This window comes from Salvia miltiorrhiza, chromosome 3 (genome assembly GCF_028751815.1).
Source record: "Salvia miltiorrhiza cultivar Shanhuang (shh) chromosome 3, IMPLAD_Smil_shh, whole genome shotgun sequence".
NCBI lineage: Eukaryota > Viridiplantae > Streptophyta > Magnoliopsida > Lamiales > Lamiaceae > Salvia > Salvia miltiorrhiza.
Window position 1 is genome coordinate 51,608,106 of NC_080389.1, and position 20,448 is coordinate 51,628,553.

The window sequence follows — 20,448 nt, forward strand, 5'->3', positions numbered from 1 at the left end:
TCTGCATTACTATCTAATTGCTTAATTTAATTGTAAAGTAAAGGTGTGATTAAATGTTTAATTGGTGTGGAACCCACCTTTTTTCTTCCAAATAGTGTGTTTCTTAATCTTCGTGCCGAAAGGAACTGAGCTTATTAGGCTGGGACGGAGGGAGTAGTAATTAGACTTCAATATTTTCTTAAAATTGAGATGACTAAATTTTGCGGCCCATGTTTTTTGGTGGCCCAATTCTAGAATATTCCATTTCCATCTTTCATTTCCACTTCCAAACCCTAAGTTTTCCGCCTCCCCTCACGATCTGGGCCGTGTTCTTCGGTTCCTTTCGGCGATTTTAGTTTAGTTCGTTGGCTCCTCTCACGATCTATAACCTTTTTCTCGATTTATCTTCTTCCACTCTCTTTACAAAAAGTCCCCTTCTTATCCGTCAAGATGCTTTAACTTTAATTTTGAGTTTCAGATTATTGTAACTTTCAGAAAATGTGAGCAGGAATAAAACTTTAAGATTATTGTAATTTATGATTTAAAGTTAAAAAAATACTAAATAAAAATCAGATTATGAAATTTAAATTTTTTCAGTTAAAAATAATTTAAAATTACTAATTATATATAACTATATAGATAATGACTTAACCTCAAACCTACATACATATTTAAAAATAATTAAACATAAATTCCTTAAATCTCGTGCAAAAAAGAAACGCTTCAAGTCCGATGGAATGGAAGGCGTATATTTTATAAGCTTCCAGAGCTTATAAAATAAGCTGAGTCAAACACCCACTAACCTTTTTCTCAATTTCTACTAATTTTAGATTTTAAAAAGGGGTTATTGCAGGAAAATACATGTAGTTTGTCAATTTTCTGGTTTATAACATGACTTTATAATTTGACCAGAAAATACATCAATTTTCAATTTAATCGTAATTATAACATGACTTTATAGTCTGATAAGAAAATACACCACATTTCAGTTTATTCTCAATTATAACATGACCTTGTAATTAATTTAGTAGTATAATAATATCAAAGTTTAATATATTAAATATTTTTAATTTTCTTTTCATCTCACAATATACTATATATATATATATACATATATATTTAATAAATATACATCTATATGTATATAATATTATTTACTTTTTAACATAGTTTCTATTATATATGTACCTAAATTATTTATTGGTCATAATATTTTATAATTTCATAATTTAAATAAATAAATACTTATTATATATGTAATATATTAATAGAATATTAAAATCAAATATATATATATATATATATATTATGAAATAATTAATCATCTAACTTAATTTTTATAAAAATTAATCAATTAATTAATAATATTTTCTACATAACAATTTAATATAAATACAATAAATATTAATACATCTATGATGAAAAATAATCTAAATAAGGTCATGTTATAATTGAGAATAAATTGAAACTTGGTGAATTTTCTTGTCAGACTATAAAGTCATGTTATAATTGCGATTAAATTAAAAATTGATGTATTTTTTGATCAAATTATAAAGTCATGTTATAAATCAGAAAATTGACAAACTACATGTATTTTTCGACAATAACCCCTTTTAAAAAATACAAGACATGTATGAAAAGTAACGGGCTTTTAGTATGGATTAATCCGTTAGGCCAAATATGAAATATCCATCCACCTTGAGCTTATTGCCGGCGTAGAATAGTTTATAGTACTAATATATAAAACCCACTCACTGCTCCCAGCGTCACCGTCTAATATGTTCAAAACCCCAATTCAATTTCAACAACTTTCGTCGCAGCTTTTCCAACAATGTCGCGCTCTATTCATTTCATCTCCAAAACCATTCCTGGTAAATATGTTTTTTGTATGTATATTATGTATGCATAGTATGTGTTATTATGCCGCGCTGAAAACGTTCTTGCACGAAGCAAATACATGGCTTTGGTGAATAGTCGCTTGCCGCTGATTTTGCGTTTTATGCTTAATTGAGAGACGCCTGCAATCTGTTTGATGAAATGCGTATTTGCTTTTTTATTTTTTATTTTTAATTTGGTTCCGTGTTTGTCTAATTTGGGGATAGCAGTTTGTGGCTTGCTGTCAGCTGACTGCTATTTTGAAGTTGTTTCTTTGGCTCTTATACTTATCTTTTGTTTGCCATTTAAAATGTAGAAATCTGGAAAGTAGTTTTAATTGGATGTGTGGTTTTATAGGATTTTGCAGATTGAAGTTTCTGAGTAGTTTTTATTTATTACGTAGTATTAGTGATACCAGACGAAACATATCTTGTTTTTTCCTTTTTCTTGTGATAAAAGCCTGCTGGTCGCATCCTCTGCTTAGCTTGTGATGCATATGTTTTTTTGGCAATTTTTGGGTATTTGATGTATCGCACTTTATTAGTTGTTACTAATAAAAGGAAACAGGTTTTACTTCTCATTCTCATTTACCTACTGGTAATTTTTCTCATTACTTCTCCGCTTGCAAGCCTTGTGTTATATAAATGAAACAGGTTTCTCTAATTTCCAAACACTGTTTTCTTATTAGTTGTTACTAATACTAAAAGGAAACAGGTTTTACTTGAGGTCCTTGGGTTATTGAACTTCCATGTTTGAAAATATAGCTTCTCAGTTGATCTTTTTCACCTTAGTCTAAGGTGTGCAAGACTGGTTTTATAACTCTTGTGTGCTCTGGTGATACGTTGAGTGAGAATCTGGAATTCGCAATGAGTTTATGTTGTTGGAGCCACTGTTTTTATAACTGGAAACACACTTGATGATTCTTAATGACCGTCCACTGCCAAATTCTGATAAGATGCATGAGATATGATGATTGTCTTAAATATGTGTCCTGCCTTTAGATAAACTTCTACTGTATTTTTGGAAGTTCAAGTCTGGTAAATCAACACTGCCAATATAGTTCGTTGAATTCTTTCCACTCACCAGAATAATTTGTATGAATTAGTATTTCAAATTACTTGCAATAAGTTTTTATTGTCGAGACTCTTTCCAGCATCAATGTGCCAAGTGTTCCTAGTCAGGAACTAAAGATGTTTTTGACATCCTTCCCTAATTTCATTGCAGGATATGGGCCATCTGATGGCGGTCGTCCTCCCTGCTCTGGAATTTCTGGAAAAGCACTCTGCTTATCACCTAGATCTTGTCGTGAACACAAGGTCGTTTCTGATGTCAAGTTATCTTTGAGATGTGTTTCTAGGTACACATCTTCTGTGTGTAATGCAAGTTCTAGCAACTATAGGAGAAACCCGGATTTCCCTAATAACCAAAAAAGGCATGGATACTCCCGCAATAGGAATAGGCAGAATGAAACAAGAGAAGAATATGAAGACCCCGAAGAATCTGAAACTCTCTCTTCCAAAAATGGACCACTTCTTTCTGTCTCCAACCATAAATATCAGGCAACTGCAACTACTGGTCCTAGAGAAAAGGAAATTGTTGAACTATTCCGTAAGGTGCAGGCTCAACTACGTGAGAGAGCAGCAATGAAAGAAGGAAAGAAAATTGACGAGTCTCAAGCAAAAAGCAAAGAGAGTGAGACTGTAGATTCTCTACTCAAGCTTTTGAGGAAACACTCAGTTCAGCAAGGGAAGAAAGGCAACACCACTGCCAACGGCAGGGACTTCATCCTGGATCAGGACGAACAGACTGCCCCATTGACAGAGGAAAGAAGCACAAGCATCGCAGACTCACACTCCACTAGTAGCGTGAAGCATGAAACGCAAGAAAGCCCAATCCCACGTCTTAGCCGACCAAAGTCAAACTTTCGTAAGAGATCTCCAGTTCCTGAAATCAAATTCCAACCTGTTTATACTGAGGACTCTGTTGATTCTGTATCGGAGGACAATGTGGACAGTGAAAGAAAGTGGACTAGTACGGAACCAGAAGCCCATGATGACATCCAGGATGTTGAATACGATTCAGAATCTGATGTGGAGCCTCTCATTTCAGAAGTAGATGCTTTTGATGAAATCTCCGAGGATAAAATGTCGGGGATTGTTGAAACCGAGCACGAAGATATAGCAAAGGACGAAGCCAGCAATTTGCACGAAATGAAGCTGACTGAACTGAGAGCCCTTGCGAAGTCGCGGGGCATGAAGAGATTCTCAAAGTTGAAAAAGAATGAGCTAGTTGAGCTGCTGAGTGGTGGATCAGTGTGATTATTTATCACGTAAGGATACAATGGAGATTTTGTTTTGCTCTCTCTTTTCTTGTTAGGTGTATGCTTTCTTTTAGCAACATCTGTGTGTTCACTTGCTACTCCATTTAAGTTGGACCTGCCTTTCTCGCTATTTGATTCATAATAGGTCCAGACTTTGCTAATATTCAAAGAATTTATGTAATCATCAAATCCGGAGTTAAGGTCTTTTTTGCGAACTGAGTTATTTGTCACTTCAATACAGCTCAAAATGAATTGAAAGCCTTACATTATTACTACAATTTATGTATTGTATGACATGAGACACCTGTTGAAAGCACAAATTATAAGTAAAATTCGAATATTCAATTTGAAATTTGAAATTTGGTTTGGATTTTTTGAATATTCGATTAGGTTTGGATCGAGTTTTGTCCAAATTTTGGATTTTCAAATCTTTGGACTATAATATATTTTAAAATCGAAAAAAAAATGAAATTTGAATTATGTATAGAATAATGCTAAACGACAAACGTACATAGTATGTATGCATATAATTGAATTTTTGTTTGTCATTTACATATTAAGGAATTAATTTTATTTTATTTGAATTTACAATTTATTTAATAAGCCATGGAAATTATTAAGGAAAGACCTATCCATAACCTTTCCTTAATGATTCAAAATCTTATTTCCTTCAATTATATGAACTTGATCTTAAAACTAAGTACAATCCCACGGCATTAACCACATCAAAAAACTAACTTCTCCGACTGATATAATTATCATCGGTTATCATATGAATTTCTAATCTAAATAAAGAGAAGTTAGTTTTAAATTTTTATTATATGAATTTCTAATACGAACTTCTAATAAAAGTTAAAAACTCACTCCTAATAGGAATTGAAATAAAAATTAGAAAATATAAATGAATGATTATAATTGTTTTGAACAATATCATATGTTGGGTTATCGATCGAAAACTCAATAAAAATATACTATAAGACAATATATTATAATAAATTAGTAAACTCAAAATAATTTTTTTTTTAAATTTACCATAATTGTGAAATTAATGGAATACGTTGAACATCTCAATCGATTACTCAATGAAATGATATTGTATTATATTAATAAATTAGTGAACTTGAAAAAAAAATAGGAAGGAATTAGTATAATCGTTAGTAATATCATATGCTAGCTACATTCTTTGATTATTTCATAAAAGTATGCATTAATGAAAAATCATAACAAACTAATGAAATTGAAATAAAAAAAACAAACAGAAAATATTAATGAATGAATGAATGAATGACTATAATTGTTTTGAATAAGGATAACTCAATAAAAGTATACTATATGATAATACATTAAAAAAATTAAAACGAAATTGCTATAATCGTGTAAATAATGGCATACGTTAATTTAGATCTTTTTTGCATTGTCAGATTTTTCGATTCTGATATGATTTGATCATACAGTTTTCGAAGTTCAGGATAATTTAATTTGATTTGATTTCATTTTTTCTTTAAAAATTGAATTTTTGAGATAGATTCAGAATAGGCAAAAGTTCGAACCTAAATCCAAATAATACCATTAATTACAGGCGCTTTCAGATTTCCGTTATGCTTTGAAATTACAAATTGGCATCATTAAAAAGGCAAAAATACATTTTCATGTTCCAGTTATTCGCCTTTTTTTTTAATATAACTTAACAATTAAACAAAGAAATTTGAGATATAAATTAAGTCTTGAGGTTCAATTATAGGTGATAGGAATTTATGTGGCACACCCAAAATTGAGCTGAATTTTAACAATAGACATTAACAAGATTAGCATTTACATCAACCAAAAAAAAACATCTATCTGGTAAGTGCTTAGGAATTCATCCTAGGAAGATATCGGAGAAGTTCCCACCCACTTTTGAGCAACTCATTTACAACTTGGTAAAACTCATCCATCAACAAAAACAATCCATGGCGTCAAAAATAAAAATAAAAATACACTCCTCTCGGGATAAGTTAACATTGGTTGTTGTTAGCAAACTGCCCTAGATGTAATCCACCCCCATTCATCCAGGCGTTCGTCCGAGGTCTTTTGCGAGGACCGGCAGGGTGGGGCACCTGAACCAAGTTTTCAGTAGCCTGAGGGAGAGCAGCATGATACGTTTTAGTTTGGCTCGACTGGTGTTGAGGAGGCCGTCTCCAGACAAAGGCAGACCCATTATTCAAACCATGGCTAGGCGCTATTTCAGGATTTAGGGCAACGGCACCAGATCTTTTGGCCTCCTTACGAAGCCTTCGTCGTGCGTTCTTACTTAGGTGTTGCTGGGGTCCATAGTGTCTCCCCTGTTTTGGTATATTAGGCGATGGAAATGGAATACCACGTCTGAAGCTGGCTTGAGACATTTCCAACTGCTTTATCCTTGCTGTTAGAGCGTTAGGGGAGTAGTCAGATTCAAGCCCGTACTTGAGAATATGTTCGATTGCAAGATGCAGAGCAGCAATCTCAGTTGCAATCGCCTTCTCCTGATATCAAATGCATCAATCTATGAGCTTCATCTAGTCGTTATTGAACACAAGAAAAGAAAAGGTTTACAGATACCTGTGCTGCAGAAGTGTTATGCTCGCTTCTACATTGTGCATTTGCTGACAACTTCGAATGTGTTGCATAATAATTGAGGATGGCTGTCTGTGAGAACATGTGCTGAAGCTGATATTCATAAATGTAGGTGCTCGCAAGAAGAAACTTTTTCTCTTGTATTAATTCCTGGATATAATCTATGATACAGGAAAATAATGCTTTTCAGCCAATGAAATGACATAATAATATTGTAGAACAAAATATCTTACTATGTACCGGGATACAAACTAATACATATGTAACAAAGCTGGAGAGATTCAACTCGATGCAGTCAATTAACAACCATCAAGGAGAACTAAGTATTAAATCAATTAATTAGTAAAAATGGGCAAGTCCGACTAAGTTAGGGGCAGATCGGGTCAACTCCTAATTCGAAACTAGGTTAGTCCAAAACCAGACCCATGAAATGGGGCCAGAATTGGTATGGATGGGATGGGACCAAGAAAAACCAACTTACAAGTCATAATTGTAGTTCAACAGGTGCCAAAAATCGTGACTGGCAACATTTCCAACCCCAAATAAATATGTGGGAGTTACTATGTTTCATAAGCAAGCATATCACTTCATCAATTTAGGTGATACTTTCGTAATTTTCAAGTATATAAACATTTTCTCGAGTCTAGACTATTGGGTGTTTTAGTAATTCTGCACATCTTGTATATATATATTCTGCATATATACTTTCAGGGGTGATTTTAATCTTCTTTTTCGATCTGCCCAAAAACGTCAACAATCCTTCTTTGATGTCACCACCCGCCCATGCAATGTTTTGGAAACTATCACCACTTTTTCTAATTTGTGAAACCCCTTCTCCAGTCACCAATACACAACTAACTTCCTTTTTGGGTTGTCCCACTTCAAATGTCTTGTTTCCCTTTATGGAAAAAATTAGTCACAAAAAGTGGGAATCTTTGGAATCCACGTCACCTTTTCAATTCTACACCCCCACTTAATAATCTAGTTAACATCTTACTAAATAAGAGTGCTAAAAAGAAACAGGACACGACGGAGGGAGTACTACTTTAAGATAGGTTTTTTGTTTCCTTCTATTCCTTGTAGCTATTTAGATTGTTTTACTACTACCTACCTTCTATCGCTATTTCCTGACTAATTGTCGTTCCGTCTCTTTCTCTCTTCACCTCTCACCTTTCTTTCTTCTCCTCTCACGTCACCATAAAACCCTCCCTTCTTCTCAATGCCCACTAGACTTTGATGCTCCATGGTGATAGGCCGGACTAAAAGCACCCAAACTTGGCGCAATATCACAAGTCATGTACAAGGTCAACATATTTGCTTTCGCCATATGAAATGTTCCTTTATTTTGTGAACTTTTCATCTAAAGGGTGTTTTAGTCACTATACTTGGAATACAGGCATGACAGAGAGTTCACATTGTGTGAAAACTGGAAATAAACAAGAGAAAGAGAAAGTATATCAAGTGAAGAGGAGAAAAGAAAATACCAGGAATTTTCTCTTTGAGACCAAAGGTGAGACACAAGTCACGCGTATGCCTATGTTTTTCAGCCAGCTTTAGAAAACTGAATAGCTCGTTTTTGTCAAAAGAAGAGGATAGATCGTATGCAGCCAAAAGACGCAAGAATGCTAATGCCTCCGTCGGATTTTCAGCAGCACTAGTACTTATTTTCGACTTCCATCCAAGAGCAAGTTTAATTGCTGCTTCTGTAACACAAGGCTGAATCTTAGGTGACAGTTTGGCTAATTGATCCAACAGAAGAATTGTGGCTGTTCTCTCCGTATCAAGTATCCCTGTATGGAGTGCATTAAACTCTTCCACTACTTCTACAACTAGCTTTGCTGGATCAGAAGATAGTGAAAGGATTTTATACATGTTACGGCTCATCGATCTCAAATCTCTCTCGGGACCACTAATTAACATTACTAAGAAGTTCTTGTGCATTGCAGGTTTCCAGTCTACTGATTCATCTTGTTTAGTTACTAAACGAGCATCAGTGGTATCAGTTAACATTGGTTGTTTTGATCCTTGTTCCTTAAAATGAACATCATGTAGCTTTTCCATCAAGTCTACTTCACTTGGCCTGCACACCTGTTGCCCTTCATCTGCATCAATCCCCACGGGTCGTCGTTGGGGCTGATCTAGCTTGCTTAATGCAAGATTTTCCTTTGCACAAGTTTGTGTGGATTCTCTTACATAACTCAGACTCTTCTCCCTAGAACCGTGCTCTTCATAGTCATGTTCTTTTTTACAAGACACCAAATTCGCTTGCTTCAGTTCAAGCTCTTGTTTCTTTTCTTCAGGCTTATTCTCCAACATTTGAAGCCCCAACTTCTGCTGCTCAGTCGATTTTCCTCCTCTCAACTCAACCTCGTTTGTCCTCACAGTACCAAAGTGCTCCTCTTTTGTTTTATCTTCTTGAGACAAATTAAGCTCTTTCTCAATACCCTCAAGCTCTTTGAACCTTTTCTCCAATAATTCTCGAATCAACTCAGCCTCGTTCAACCTCGCGGTCAAAGATTCATGGGCCACCTCCTCCCTCGACTTAATCTCCTTAAACCTCTCATCCATAATCACCTTCATTCCACCTAACATATTTACTGCCAACTCCAACCTCTGGATAAGCTCATACCCCAACTTCTGTTTCTCCTTAATTTTCTCATTAGCTAACCTAACCTCCTCAACAAACTCTGTCTTCTTCTTCCCCAAAACCTCCTCTTTAAAAGCCAGCTCTCTCAATTTCCCATCATGTAAAGCATCAATTTCCTTCTCCCTCTTCTCAAACTCCCCCAATCTTTTCAACAATTCGCTTTCCCTCTTCTCAAACTCCCCCAATCTTTTCAACAATTCCCATTCCCTCTCCTCAAACTCCACCAATCGTTTCTCCAATTCCCTTTCCCTCTTCTCAAACTCCCCCAATCGTTTCTCCAATTCTCTTTCCCTCTTCTCAATCTCCTTCAACCTCCAGCGCTCCTTCATCCGCAGATCATCAACCTCACCCTGGGACGCTTCCAATTTCTCGATATGCTCATCAACCAACCTCAGTTGTTCATCCAATTTCTCCTCCCTCAATTTCAACTCCTCCTCACTCAACTTCAAGGCCTCCCCTTTTTTATCGTGCAACAACTTCAATTCCCTCTCCGTCTCCTTCAAATCCCCCAACCGCGTCTCCAACAACTCGCTAACCGACCTCAAATTCTCCTCCCGAGATTCAATATCCGAGAAGCAATCCACTAAACCCTTAAACACACTCTCGCCCATAACCTTCCACTCCTTCACCCTATCAATAATCGCGCTGGGAGCCCCACCGCCTCTCGCCGGCGTTCGTCTCAGAGCGCACAGAAGTTGCTCCGCCGACGCCATTGCCGGAAAGGATTCCATTGTGCAGCAAACACACACACAACTAATAGTACTATGTATAACTAAGCAGTTATGTAAGCACACAATATGCAGAATGTATGTATAAATATGCAGAACAAGAAATTTTGACCTGCAACTAGGGCTTCAATGGAGAGGAGAAAAGGTAAAAGTGAAAGCCTTGGCCACGAGGCAGATTTTTGAAGGCGGCAGAACTCGGCGGTTTGGCGTAGACGTGTAATTTGTAAACTCCGAAGAGAAATCGGAACCGATTTGAATTATATACAAGAAAATAAAATATATGTATATATCTTTCTCTCTCGTTCCAATTCAATAGGTCACAAAACTTGAACAAGCATGTTAAAAAATTAATAAATAATATACGTGAGAGAGTAATTTTTGTTGAGAATATATTTATTCAAAAAAAATAATAATAAATTATATGAAAATATTTATTATGTATTAATTTTTCATTTTAAAAAATAGCCTATTAAATTGAGATGTTCAAATAAAAAAATATGACTATTTATTGAGAATGAAAGAATAATAGTATATCTTCTTTTTTTAAATTGCGAACTCTTATCTATAAATAATGAGATCCAGGGTTCAAATCTTACCGTTCATCCGCCCTCCAAAGTGTCAAAAGAAAAAAGAAGTACTCCATCCGTCCCAATAAATGTGGTCACCTTTCCATTTTGGTTTGTCCCACTAAAAGTGGCCACTTTCCCAAAATGAAAATATTTATAATTTAATTAACCCTAATTAGTTATCTAAACCTAAACTCTAATTAAATAAACGAACACACACACTCACACACACATCACGCAGATAAACAGCGTCGCACCCTCTCCCTCTCGTCTGCACCCTCCGGTCGACGGCGGCGCCGCCGTTGCGCCACGACCGCCGTCTCCTCACCCTCTCGCATCTCTCTCTGTCTCCCCCTCTTTCACCCTCTGACTCTCTTTCTCATCTATCGCTTCTCTCTCTCTAAAGAGCTTTATGTCTGCCGCCGCCTCCTGCCTTCCGACGTCTGGTCTTCATGAATTCGGAGTCGCGCCGCCGCCGCGTCTCTGTAATTCCGGCAAGAGAGCGAGCCCTAGCCCTGAGAGTGGTCGCGATTTGGGGGTGGCGAGCCCTAGATCTGAGGATGGCGAGCCCTAGATCTGAGGATGGCCGTGTCTCCTTCTTCCTCCCTCTCTTAGCTCGCTTGTGAAGGTGAGGGGTGAGCGGCGACCGCCGTCGTCGTTGCCATCGCTCCAGGCAAGCCACTGCCCTCTCTCTTCCTCACTCTTCTCCAGACTCCCTTGCAACCTCTGCTTCCTCTCCTTTCCCGGGTTTGGCACGAAGCTCGACTCTTCTCCCTTGCTCAGATCTCTATCGAACAAATCCGACCCAACTTCTTGTGATTTGGTTTGCAATTGCAATTTGGGATATGCGATGTGCGATTTGGGATTTATTTATGTTCATTTGCGATCTGGTTTAGTTCATTTCTTGTGATTTGGATCTGTTAATTTGCGATCTGCTTTGCAATTTGGGATTTGGTTTGCGATTTCGTCGCCGGCGTCGCCTCTGGCGAGAATATGGAACTGATGTAGTGAGAAGAAGACTTAATTAGCTCTTTAATTTTGATAACACTTAATTAAAAAAGTAGGCCACACATGATTAACACTTAACTATCACTTTCTTAATCTCCGTGCCGAAAACAAAGTGGCCACATTTATTGGGACAGAGGGAGTAATATATTATAAACCATCCATTTGAACAGATTATGTATTTTTGCCTCTAGCCACGAAAACCAACGTTTCGCTAAACGAGGAGTCGATTTTGGATTTCAATTAGCACCTGTATAGTTTTCTTTTTTTCGTTTTCGTTGGTCTCATAAAAATATATATACTTTATCTATAATAATAATTCTCTCTTTATAGTAGTTATACATCACAATTAATGCGGGATCATTTCTCCATCCATATTATATTTTATTAGAATTTTTTAAAACTTATGTAATCCCATATTATGTACTCTCTCCGTCCCATTATAAATGTCTCGCTTTCCATAGCTAGATGTTTTGGTTGTGAATTCGAGTTTTAAAACTAGAAAAAAAAAAAAAAAAAAAAAAACTCGAATTTACAACCAGTTTGATGAATTCACAACTAAATTGCTAATGTTAGTTGTGAATTCGAGTTTTAAATCTTGAATTCACAACCAATTTTATTGTTAGTTGTGAATTCAAATTTTAAAGTTTGAATTCACAGCTAGAAATAGTGATAGTCGTGAATTTGAGTTTTAAAACTTTTTTTTTAGAAAAAATTTGAGTTTTAAAGCTTGAATTCACGATTAACAATATTTTAGTTGTGAATTCATTTAAACCTTGAATTCACGACTAACAATATTTCTAGTTGTAAATTCACAATTTAAAACTTGAATTCACGACTCACACTATTTAAGTTGTGAATTCACATCACACTTTAAAATTTGAATTTACGACTAACACTACTTTTAGTTGCGAATTCAAACTTTAAAACTCGAATTCACAACCAACACAAGTTATTCAATTGTGAATTCAAGTTTTAGAGCTTGAATTTACAACTAAAATTAATGTTAGTTGTGAATTCGACTGGTTGTGACTTCGTGGATAATTATTAAATTTTTATATGAAGGGTAAAATGGTAAATGTGACCATTTTTTATTTTTTTTTTATCTTAGTGGCCAATTTTTAAATTTACTATTCCAAAGTGGCTATTTTCAAAATCCACTAAAAATTAATATGTAATACTACCAATTTTGGACCACACATTTTGTTCATATAACACATTAAGAACACATGTGGCAAATACCTTTTAATGCAAAATATACGCAGGGATAAAATGATAATAAAAATATTGGATAACAACAACAACAACAACAATAATAATAATAATAATAATAATAATAATAATAATAATAATAATAAATTAATCTAATTTTTTTCCGCACTGCTCGTCGACTTAATTATGCATATAATGGAACACAATAATGGATATATATATATATATATATATATATATATATATATATATAAGTACAAATATGCATAACTTTGCACACACAAAATATGCATGATGTTGCCACGTCGACTAATGCAATGCATAATTGTGCTTAACTATACACATTTATGTGTGCAACGTTATGCATATTTGTGTTTATATATATATATATATATATATATATATATATATAGGGTCGCATTCAATGGAGACCATTTCTTATATAGAGAATGAAGACCAAATCAAGGCCATTCATCTCAATCCAATCAATGATCCAGATTATTTCATGATTTGATTTTTCATGTAATTAAATAATGGTTAATTACATTTATTTAATCCAGAAAGGGCAAAAACGTCCACTCAAATCTACTGAAATATGGGATCACATTGAACAAATCCCGAAAATTCATCTTTTTCCATTCTGGGACCTAATCCGTCAATGAACATAATAGATGAACATTAGTATGTTCATTGTTTTCCTACGAACATTTCGACGAACATCAGTATGTTTATTGGTTTTTCTACGAACATATCGACGAATATCAGTATGTTCATTGGTTTTTTCTACGAACATATCGACGAACATCAGTATGTTCATTGGTTTTCTACGAACATATTAACGAACATCAGAATGTTCATTGATATTTTCTACGAGCACTTCATTGACGATATGCAGATCTGCAAATCCGGCGACGACGCGGCACGGCGGTCGCCACCACGAGCGTTCTACCATTGTCGTCTTCATCGGCTTCACCCTGACGACGCCGGGGCAGCACAGCCTCGAGAATCCTCCGCCTGCGACGCCGACGGAGCAGCAGAAGGAGGAGGAAGGCGGTGGAAGGGAGAATGGAGGGGATGGCAGCGGAGCAGAAGCGGAGGAGCAGCAGAGATGGGGAGGCGGCGGAGCAACAGGGGATTGGGGGAGGCGGCGGGAGAGGGGGGAGAGTGATTGAGAGAGAGAGATAGAGAGAGAGCGTGAATGAGAGAGAGTGGGTGAGATTAGGGTTAAATAGAAAATGACATGCTTAACCTTTTGATTATAAAATTAATAAATTTAATTAATTAAATTATCACCATTAGATTAAGTTAGATCAAGGAACCAGATTTGGTCTTCATTCTCTATATAGGGGAGTGGTCTCCATTGAACTCTCCCCTATATATATATATATATATATATATATATATATATATATTCATGTTCAATTATACGTATAATTAAGGCAGCGAGCAATGATCAGCGATGAAAGGCACTTGACGAGTCGCCTTGTGCAATGCATATTGTACTTAACGATATACTCCCTCCGTCCCAATAATGAAGACACGCTTCATTTGGGCACGGAGATTAAGGTGAGGTAGTTTAAGGAATAAAGTGTTGTGGGTAGTTGATTAAAAAGTTGATTAGGGGCTTTATTTATTTTTATTTTAAATTATTTTAACTCTCAACTCTCTCTCTCTCTCTCATCTTCTCCAACCACCACCGCTGATACCCTCTGCTATGCTGCCAAAAATCGAACCCATAAAATCAAACTTAGAAATCGCAAATTATCCAAAAAATTTAGTACCAAATCTGTGACTGCAAAATAAAAATTGGCAAAGAACAAACAATTCTCATTCCAAACAAAACTATTCCCATTCCAAAACAAAAATTGACATACGGTTAAAACAAAAATTGGAAGAAATAAAAATTGACACAAAACTATTCCCATTCCAAAACGAAAATCGAGGGTTCTGAAATTGGGGTATGAATCTTGAAGGGGAACTTAGGGATCTAGGTTTTGGGGAGAAGTAGAAAAGATTGGGGGTTGTGCGATGGCTGCTGCCATCGGAGAGAGAGAGAGGTTGGAGCTGCGTGGTGGTGGTTCGGCTGCACAGGGCGGTGGTGGTTTGCCGGATCTGGGTCCGCCATGTATCTCGAGCGTCGCCTCTCTCAAATTGAACCCAGAAATTTCAGATCCGCCTTCTCTTCCTCTCTCAAATCGAACCCAGAAATCATTTTTTAATAATCTTATTTTAATAAAATATAATAAATTATTAATAAATTAATTTATAAAAAAAATTGAAAAAACCTACCCCTCCCTCCATCCCCAAACATCCCCAAACCTACCCCCTTCCCTAACTCCCCCGACCACCACATCAGAGGTGGCTATTGTTACCGCCTGACTTTAGAGCAAGAGAGACAGAGATAGGAGGGGGGAAATTGAGGTGGAATCGGCGGCGGTGGCTTGAGCTACTGCCCGACTGAACGAAGGGAAGAGAGGGACGACTGTTTCCAGCCGAAGAGAGAGAATGAAGAAGGGAGGGAGATAGAACAGTGACCAAGGAGGGAGGCAGCTACCGATGTGTCGTCGGAGTTTCAGAGGGTGACCGGGAAGTGGCGGATTTCGCCTGAAAATAAAAAGGAGCTGACAGGATCTATGAGTGTGTGCGCTGCCTAACTGTGTGCTGTTGTCAGTTGAGAACAGGAGGAGATGGGCGGCGCCACCTCTCGAGATACGGGTGGCGGCAGTCGGAGATGAGAAAGGGAGGCGGTGGGAGTCCAGAGCTCGGCAGCGGTAGTCGTCTGGTGCCTAGCCGGAACAGGGTTCTGGTGGTCTAGTGACTTCGCCCCAATTTTTTTTAATTGTAATTGACGTCGTTTTGATTAAATTGTGGTGGTCGGTCGACATAGCCACGCTAGACATTTCGGTGTCCATGTCAGCTTCAAATTGGGGGGATTTTTTAATTTTAGGAACATTAAGAACAAATTCTTGATTTATGTATTCCTACGCTGATTTTTAAATTGGTGAGAATATTGCGAAATTTCAAAAAGCTTTTGAATTTTACGACAATTAACCCTTATTATTTGTGTTCAATTATATGTATTATATGCATAATCAAGGCGGGCACTGAATGAAAATAATAATAACAAAAATAAGGATATAGTAATTGATTGTGCGAAAGTAATTTTAGCAAATGACACTAATTCAAGGATGAATCAATGACGAAATGCATCGTAATTGATAAAACACTTCCTTTCTAATAGGTTCAGAGTTCGAGTCACCTAATGGCTATTGTACATGAATGAGTGTGTGTGGGTCGTAATTCTTAAAAAAGAGGTGATATCATATCCGTAGCAATAGCTAATACCTGAAATTATATCTCCGTGAGCAAAGAGGTGATACCTATTCCACAATAGGAAACTCATTGCACCAGCAAATCAACTAGAGCTCACTAGCAAGAGAGATTAATAAGAAACAAAGATAATTACATACTACTAATTTTCACAGGCTTAATTTTGTCACAAGGGGAAATGATAGATGAAAGCCTTCCAAAAGAAAGCAAGCACAACTACATTGGCATTACAAGAAAAGGGGAAAGATTATAAGCTCAAAAACTAGCCTGTAGTTGTAGTGCTCACTGCAAACCAAGTGCTTCTCTATACTGATCTACCACCATCAGGAAACTAGAAACATCATCTTTGTCAAAATAGGAGGCTAGCCCAAATGCTGACAATAGGAACAAGAATCCTATCACCTCCAATGATTTTGCATTTTGAGCAGCAGCTCTCAATCTAGACTTCCATGAAGTAGCAAGTTCCATTGCCTCTTCCCTCACACGAGGTTTGATATTTGGAGACATTTTAACCAGCTGCTCCAACAGAATTATACAGGTCCTCCTAACGTTGAACTCCACGTCTTCTTCCCTCAGATGGGGAGGGTAGAACCCCGCCATCGCATCTAGAACCAACTTTGCAGGATCAGAGGATAGGTGAAGAACTTTGAAGATTTCATCCCTCATTGATTCCATGTCCTTTTCAGGATCATTTAGGAACATCTGCAAGGTTTTACCATCCATTCTCACAATAAACTTCAAGTCCGCGGACTCATCTGGTTTGATCTCAACAGGGGCATTGAAGACATTAGTTGAATGCCGTTGTCTTAATTCAAGCAGTTTGAAAGTATCCCTCATCTGTTTTTCCTTGAATTCAAGTTCCTTTTCTGCATGGTTGAGACGTTGCTCTCTTACACCAAGATCTATATCACGTTTCTCAACCAATTCTTTCTCAGTTCGTAACTCCCTTTTTTTGGCAAGATGTTCCTTAAAGCAATTACGCGTAAATTCTCTCACAGAATTTAGATTCTTCTCTCTTGAATCTAGCCTCTCCGACCTTGCTTTCTCTCTATCTTCAAGTTCTTTTTCCTTAGAAATCAGACACTCTTCCTTTTCAGCGATTCTCTGTTCTTGTTCCTCAGATTCTCTTGCTTTCGAGTCAGCCTCATCCATTTTCTTCTCAACCCAATCACGAATTGAATCCAATTCAGTTTCCTTCAAGCCAACCTCTATAAATTTCTCATGAGCCAGGGCCTTCAATCCCTCCACAATATCCTTTGCCAAACATAACCTTTCAAGAAGCTGGCGCCCCAACTTCTCTCGTTCCATCAATTCTTCATTCCTTAACATGGCTTCCGTAAAGACCATTTTACTCCTCGAATCCAGTAGCTGCTCTTTTGAAGCCACCTCCCTCATTTTCTCACCAACTTCATAAAACCTCTTTTCAACACTTCTCTTCAGCCCCTCCACATTATCCATAGCCAACTGTAACCTTTCCAAAAGCCGGTGCCCCAAATTCTCTCGTTCTATTAGTTCTTGATTCATCAACTCGATATCCTTGACAAGCTTTTCACTCATCGCATCCAGTTGCTGCTCTTTTGAAGCCAACTCTCTACTTTTCTCCTCTTGGAATGTAATGAATTCAGTTTGCATCTTCTCCAACTCCTCCAACTTTTTCTCCACGGATTCCCTAATCAAATCAGCTTCTTTTACACTCAACGCCAACGATTCCCAACCTGCATTGTCCCTACACTCAATCTCCTCAAACCTCTTATCCATCTTCAACCTCACGTGATCAAGCTTATTTTCTGCCATCTCTATCCTCTCGATGAAGCGATGCTTCAACAGTTCTTGGTCCCTGAACTTGTCATCAGCCAACCTAGCCTGCTCACCAAACTCTTTCCACTTCTTGTCCAAACTCTCTTGTTTCAAAGCAATTTCTCTCATTTTCCCCTCTTGGAACAACTTAAACTTGAGCTCCTTCTCCTCCACCGCGCTTATCCGAGCATTCAAGCTCTCTCCCTCAGCCTCAATCTTCTGCGACCACTCTCTCTGCCGCCCCCTAATTTCTCGCACTTCAGCCTCCGCCATCTCAAGCCAGTCATCACGCTCATTCACCGCTGCGAGACGATGGTTCAGTTCCTCCTCTCCCATCCTAATTTCGTCGTATAACCTAACACGCTCCAACCTCAGTTCCTCTTTCTCAGACGCGAGTTCCCTCTTTCTCCTCTCTTCGAACAAGAAGAATCTCCTCTCTTTCTCCTCCAAATCCCACTCCCGTTTGACCAGCGAATCTCTCAGAAAATCGACCTCACCCCAAGCTGCATCCAATTTCCGCTTCCTCGACTCAATTTCTGAACATTTTGTTTGCAGAAAATCCACCATTTTCTCAGTTACACTAGTCCGCTCGCTCAGAGCTTCCAGAGTCTTCTCCATCACGCACGCGCACAAACATACGGGAAAGGAGCACAAATTAGAGGTGACATTGTGGAACGTGCATCAGCATTACCGCAAGATACGCGGGAAATAGGTGGTGTGTGTGTGGATTGAAAATTTGGGACGTGGGGATGATGGCATTCAGGAGAAAGGGGAGAATGGAGTGCAGCAGTAAAATTGTTACAAAAAATTAACAAAATATATGTAACTACTTACATTGGGGGTAGAAGTTCTTTTGTCTTTTACACTTTGGAATTGGGGAAGAGGATGAATCCCTACTCAGTACTGAATGCTAATAAACCTAACTCTTTCAGGGTTTCCCAGAGCTCTTTCAACTTTTTTATTTCTGTTTAATATTTTATTTTACTTTTTCGATTTTTTTTTTTAATTAAAGAGGAAGGATACGCTACATCAACATGAATATGATAAATTGATAACCACTATTGACGTGGCATTTTAGTTTTCATCTAATTTCTTCTCTTATACTCCATATCTTTTAAATTATTAAATCAACAAATTATTAGTTTGCTTCTCTTTCCCTCCTTAGAGCATCCGCAATGGACTTACTTGATAGCCTACCTGATAGTGGGTTGTGTTATTGAGTAGGTAGTGCTGCATTGGGGTTACTTGATAGCCTACTTGATAACATTAGTTTTGATTTTTATGTTTTTCATTTAAATTTAATTGCTCAAATTTAAATAACACAATTTATTTCAAATTTAAATTACATTAATTATAAAATCCTAAATATTACATAAAACTTAAATAAAATAAAAACAATTCCTAAAAATATGATTGGGGGCAGTATGATTGAAGCACTTGTTTCTGCAACTCAACCAACTCCATGAACTTTTCAGCTACTTCGTCGGAATCGAGCGAAGAATCATGTTCGGGTGACGACATTTTTGAAAGAACGAAGATGATATTTTGCAAGAAAAAATTGTAGGAGGAAGAATGAGTGAGTTGTGATGAATGAAGAGTAAGTTGTGATGAATGAGGGAGGGAGAAGTATTATTTATAGAGAGAAAAGAAGAGGGAAAAAAAAAATGCTCAAACGGCTAAAAGAGCCGTTAAAAAAAAATTCAAAAATATTGAAAACAGCCGTTGGAATTTTTTTTTTTATTTTTATTTCAGGCGCGTGCACAGCACGCGCCGCTCGAGTGCTACACGAGCACTCGAGCAATACTCGAGTCGCCCCCCCTCCCCGCAACGCACATACACGAAGGCAACGCCTTACTCGAGTAGGCACTCGAGTAAGGCGTTGCCGATGCTCTTAATTTGAGTGTCTATTACACCTATTATTTTAAGTAAACTGCACCAATTTGAATCATCTATGATCTATCTATCTGTATCATTTGCAGACTAGCGCACTCGAAAATGAATGGGGACTTCCACAATATCAAAAAATGTTAGCGAATCTTTGCATTTGAAATTAATTAACACAAACACTTTGGTGTGCTCCCACTAGACATGTAAATTCGAGTCGAGAGTATCGAGTAGTCCCTCATCCGTCCCAATACTCGCACAAGTATTGAATACCCGATATCTTCTAAAATTAATATGAGGGTGCGGTGAGGGTATTGAATTTGATAAAATTTCGAGTATCAGGTACCCGTATCGGGATTGCGGGTATACATGCAAATCCGATTATTTTTTATTTTTATTTTTATTTTTATTTTTATTTTTATTTTATACTCTCTCCGTCCACGAAAGAACTTCATACTTTTTTTTGGGACGTCCACAAAAGAACTTCCTACCTATTTTTGGACTATACCCCAC

General features: G+C 37.1%; 3 protein-coding genes across 4 annotated transcripts; 1 reads left to right on the forward strand and 2 right to left on the reverse strand.

Annotated features, from left to right (window-relative positions):
- The first annotated feature begins 1,659 nt into the window (after window positions 1-1,659).
- On the forward strand, window positions 1,660-4,389 carry LOC131014228 (rho-N domain-containing protein 1, chloroplastic). The gene is made up of 2 exons (XM_057942118.1): window positions 1,660-1,850; window positions 3,079-4,389. Exons 1-2 carry the CDS (start codon window positions 1,811-1,813, stop codon window positions 4,170-4,172), a joined length of 1,134 nt encoding a protein of 377 aa, XP_057798101.1. The 5' UTR covers window positions 1,660-1,810; the 3' UTR covers window positions 4,173-4,389.
- Window positions 4,390-5,945: 1,556 nt separating this feature from the next.
- Window positions 5,946-10,444, reverse strand: LOC131014229 (FRIGIDA-like protein 5). Its single transcript, XM_057942119.1, has 3 exons — window positions 8,251-10,444; window positions 6,752-6,927; window positions 5,946-6,675 (listed from the first exon to the last, which is right to left on the reverse strand). The coding sequence occupies exons 1-3, from the start codon at window positions 10,142-10,144 to the stop codon at window positions 6,169-6,171; spliced, it is 2,577 nt and encodes an 858-aa protein (XP_057798102.1). The 5' UTR covers window positions 10,145-10,444; the 3' UTR covers window positions 5,946-6,168.
- Window positions 10,445-16,339: 5,895 nt separating this feature from the next.
- LOC131014230 (uncharacterized) lies at window positions 16,340-19,031 on the reverse strand. 2 transcript variants are annotated; one of them, XM_057942121.1, is made up of 2 exons: window positions 18,886-19,031; window positions 16,340-18,660 (listed from the first exon to the last, which is right to left on the reverse strand). In XM_057942121.1, the coding sequence occupies exon 2, from the start codon at window positions 18,616-18,618 to the stop codon at window positions 16,537-16,539; it is 2,082 nt and encodes a 693-aa protein (XP_057798104.1). In that variant the 5' UTR covers window positions 18,619-18,660; window positions 18,886-19,031; the 3' UTR covers window positions 16,340-16,536. The 2 variants fall into 2 exon arrangements, with proteins under 2 accessions (XP_057798104.1, XP_057798103.1); XM_057942120.1 differs by having other exon boundaries at window positions 16,340-19,001.
- Window positions 19,032-20,448: the final 1,417 nt, after the last annotated feature.

What these genes read in the sequence shown, in the direction of transcription:
- LOC131014230 (XM_057942120.1), bottom strand. Translation starts at nt 18,669, where the DNA reads ATGGAGAAGACTCTGGAAGCTCTGAGCGAGCGGACTAGTGTAACTGAG.
- LOC131014229 (XM_057942119.1), bottom strand. Translation starts at nt 10,144, where the DNA reads ATGGAATCCTTTCCGGCAATGGCGTCGGCGGAGCAACTTCTGTGCGCT. An exon ending in TCTCAAAGAGAAAATTCCTG is followed by an intron (nt 6,928 to 8,250) that starts GTATTTTCTTTT and finishes CCTGTATCATAG; the next exon opens with ATTATATCCAGGAATTAATA. An exon ending in ATAACACTTCTGCAGCACAG is followed by an intron (nt 6,676 to 6,751) that starts GTATCTGTAAAC and finishes ATTTGATATCAG; the next exon opens with GAGAAGGCGATTGCAACTGA.
- LOC131014228 (XM_057942118.1), top strand. Translation starts at nt 1,811, where the DNA reads ATGTCGCGCTCTATTCATTTCATCTCCAAAACCATTCCTG. An exon ending in CATCTCCAAAACCATTCCTG is followed by an intron (nt 1,851 to 3,078) that starts GTAAATATGTTT and finishes ATTTCATTGCAG; the next exon opens with GATATGGGCCATCTGATGGC.